The sequence below is a fragment of the Trachymyrmex septentrionalis genome, unplaced genomic scaffold (genome assembly GCF_001594115.1).
Source record: "Trachymyrmex septentrionalis isolate Tsep2-gDNA-1 unplaced genomic scaffold, Tsep1.0 scaffold7, whole genome shotgun sequence".
Lineage (NCBI taxonomy): Eukaryota > Metazoa > Arthropoda > Insecta > Hymenoptera > Formicidae > Trachymyrmex > Trachymyrmex septentrionalis.
The window spans coordinates 693875-697458 of NW_017305884.1; the positions used below are offsets into that span (position 1 = coordinate 693875).

At 28.9% G+C, this 3584-nt stretch overlaps 1 protein-coding gene across 2 annotated transcripts in view; it reads left to right on the top strand.

Annotated features, from left to right (window-relative positions):
- LOC108753437 (eukaryotic translation initiation factor 2 subunit 2) overlaps positions 1–747 on the top strand; it is a 7184-nt gene extending 6437 nt beyond the window's left edge. Inside the window, exons 7-8 of one of the 2 annotated variants that reach the window (XM_018494994.1) lie at positions 179–463; positions 561–747. In XM_018494994.1, the coding sequence (XP_018350496.1) occupies positions 179–463; positions 561–605 (330 nt within the window). In that variant the 3' untranslated portion in view covers positions 606–747. The remainder of the gene's footprint in view (positions 1–178; positions 464–560) is intronic. The other variant, XM_018494995.1, reaches the window with a different exon arrangement.
- Positions 748–3584: the final 2837 nt, after the last annotated feature.

Consider the following 3584-nt stretch of genomic DNA (forward strand, 5'->3'; position numbering starts at 1 on the left):
AAAAATGAATAACTTTTATGACTTCAAAAATTTTTTAATTTGATTTTGTTATTATTTTCGCATTGTCAGATCATCATATGACTTTTATTTGAAATATTTTTCTACATATTTTATATTTTTCCAGATTTTTTGATCATTTTGTTTAAAATTTTTTATTCTGTATATTTCTATTTTACAGATTTGTAAAACATTACATAGACAACCTAAACATTTACTAGACTTTTTGCTGGCGGAGTTAGGTACAAGCGGCTCTGTTGATGGTAACAGTCAGTTAATTATCAAAGGTCGCTTTCAACAAAAACAAATAGAAAATGTCCTTAGAAGATATATCAAAGAATACGTTACGTGTCATACGTGTCGTTCACCCGACACTATTCTCCAAAAGGACACTCGACTCTTTTTCTTGCAATGCGAAACCTGCGGTTCAAGATGTTCTGTTGCTAGCATAAAGTCTGGATTCCAGGTAAATTATTCTTTAATTAGAAATAATATATTTTTTATACGTATTGTGATACATATGCACATGTGATACATATGTACATTCATCATATCTGTTTCAGGCTGTCACAGGAAAACGTGCTGCTATTCGTGCGAAAACTGCCTAAGCAATTCTTTATCTAAGAAAATGCTAATGCAAATAGAACATTATGAATTATAAATAAACAATACAAATGATTACATCTCAAATTGACTTAAGTACACAATTGTAGATAGTATTAGTTCGAACTGTCACAAATTTAATATTATCCTAATGTAAAGAGAAATTAAGATGACTTGATTCTTAAATTATTTAATATCGTAATAGTTTCAAACTAAAATTTTGACATCCTACATTTTATAAATTGTAGTGATCTGGATTGATGTTTTGTTTCTAACTTTCTTCGAAACATTTTTAGAATTTTTTTATTCTAAGCATTTTTTCAGTTGTAAAAGATATTAAATCTTAAAATGAAATTATAAACAATTTTTAATTAGGAATAGCACTATATAATTTTTGAGTAGACTTTAAAAAACATCCTGTATATGTGAGATATGTATATATATATAATGTTATATATATATATATAACATTTGTATTTATGTGTGTATACATACATATACATACATATTATACATTTAATAAATCCCTAATTCCTAATTTACTTTAAACCATTCATTTTAGGTCTTATACATAAAATTCTTTTTTTGTAAAATGCTTTCTAAAATTTGAATCGCATAATTCTTTAAAATGTAATACTTTGTTTTCACCGTTTATTACAATGAAATATTTTTCAAAATGTCAGCAATCATTAATAAGTTTATATTGTTTATTACTATTTTTTTTAATTAATTAACGTTAACTAATTTATTAATAAAAATTGAATAAAATATCGAGATGTTATTTTCATGCTTATGTAAATGTATAAAAATATTTTATATGTATGAAGAATACCGGATTGTTTACAATTTAGCAATAATGTATCATATTTTCTTATAATGTACAATAATCAATCCAGAATAGGTTTTCGCAGAATTACAATTATAATCATAATATTTAACAGATTGAAGGACTCTTCCTATACAAAATAAATAACAATAAATGAAGGGTAAATGAGATTATATAGTCTCTTTTATATATATATATATATATATTATAGAGATTATATAGAATATAATCATAATGTCACTAATTGTACAACTTCGAAAATCTTAAAAACATTTTAACAAGAGCAATTTTTTTTTAAATAATTTATTTAGTTAAATTTACTAGAAAGTATAAACAAACTTTTACATTTTTTACGTTTCTTCAAAGAATTGGATGCAAGATCCTTTAATAAATATGTATATGATACAAAAAATGCGTACAACTTTCCACGCAAAGCGAACCCCTCCCTCCCTGCTTAGAGGCGTACGACTTTCTAAACAAGAGGGTGCAATAAAGTAGACTTCGCTTTGTGTGGAAAGTTGTGCGCCCTTAAGCAGGGGGGGGGAGGGGAGAAGGTGAGGGTAAATCTCGCTATGTGTAGAAAGTCGTGCGCTTCTAGGTAAGTGGAAAGTGGAGTGGACCTCGCTCCGCATGGAAAATCGTACGCCCCTAGGCAGAGAAAGAGGTGGATCTTGCTTCGCGTGAAAAGTTTAATCTTTCTAAGTAGGGGGAAGTGTAGGATATTACTTAATATTGCAGATATATAATAAAAATGTGACATTATTTCTTAAATTTTTTTGTTAATTACTTTGTAACAAATAAAAATTGACTGCTAAAACTTGTGAGAGGCTCAAGACCATGACTTTGACAATATGTGTCAAGGTCATTGAAATCGGTAAAGCCAATTTTCTAAAATTTTTTAACGAACTTTTCGATTCAGTTCAGTCCGCTCTACCTGTCTATAAAAGGTAATGCATTTATTATTAGAAATTCTGTATAACTATGATATTTACCTTTTATTATATTTATATGTGAAATTATTTTGAAAGATTTTAATTTTTTTATAATAAAGATTTTACAATTAAGATAACACTTTTAATAGCTTATTAGCAACATAAGTCGATAATTTTATTATATTTTGAATTTTTTAAAATCTACAGTAGATGAACAATAGGAAAAAGCGATTCGTTTGAAAAAGAAATGGAACATAAGAGACAATTATGCAAACGTGATGCTCGTAGAAAGGGCTGCCAGTTCTTGGGATTGAAATGCAGAAGTTAAAATGAGTCATGAATTGTTTGTTGCCCTTTAACGGTAGCACAATTTGCAAGTAAACAACCCATTAAGCTTGATTCGCCGCGAGCTACGCTGTATTTCCGAAGGGATAGTCATTGTTCGTGGGCTTCTTACAATAATAACTCTGATATTCCATAATTTTCTTCGGAAAAGGCACTTTGTGGAAAATCATTTACTATGAAAAGTAATAAACAAAATAGTAAGCCATTATATTTTTTTACAATTGTATTTTTGATATCTGAAGTAATATTATGTAGATATCATGTAAGGTCAATTTCACGATTCATTAGTCGCTAAGTTTAGGAGAACATTTATAGAACGTGTAATTATTGCACATTTTGAACACTGATCGCTATTTACATGAACAGATTAAAAATAAACACTGCTCCCATTTAACGTAATTTACATTGTCATTCAGTTGTTCATGAATAATGTGAAGAAGGAGAAAATAAAATGCTCTAATATCCTTTTTGTGCGATTCGCAGAAATTGCGAAATTCTGGGTTTATCAGTGAGCTCGGTTGATCCTACATTGATTCAGATTGCATTCACAGTGCATTGCATTCCACGATAAAAAGGCGCATCACTTTTTGAATGTATTCCAATTAAAAAGTCGGAGCTTCGTTATTCTGCTCTCAAACTGTCGTTCATCTTTCTCACCTTTTTTTCTGATCCGAGACCGCCGACCTCTTACTTCTGGTTTTTGCCTTTCATCAAAAGATAAAGGAAAGAAAGAGAAAAAAGGAGAGAAAGAGAAAAATTGATACACAGATTTTTTTCCTGTAATTACATCGCTGTCTGCTGTAAAGAATTAAAAGCTTCCGTGCATCGTTTTTTTTCTTACGCTTTTTGATTGACTCGCCTATATATATATATATATATAT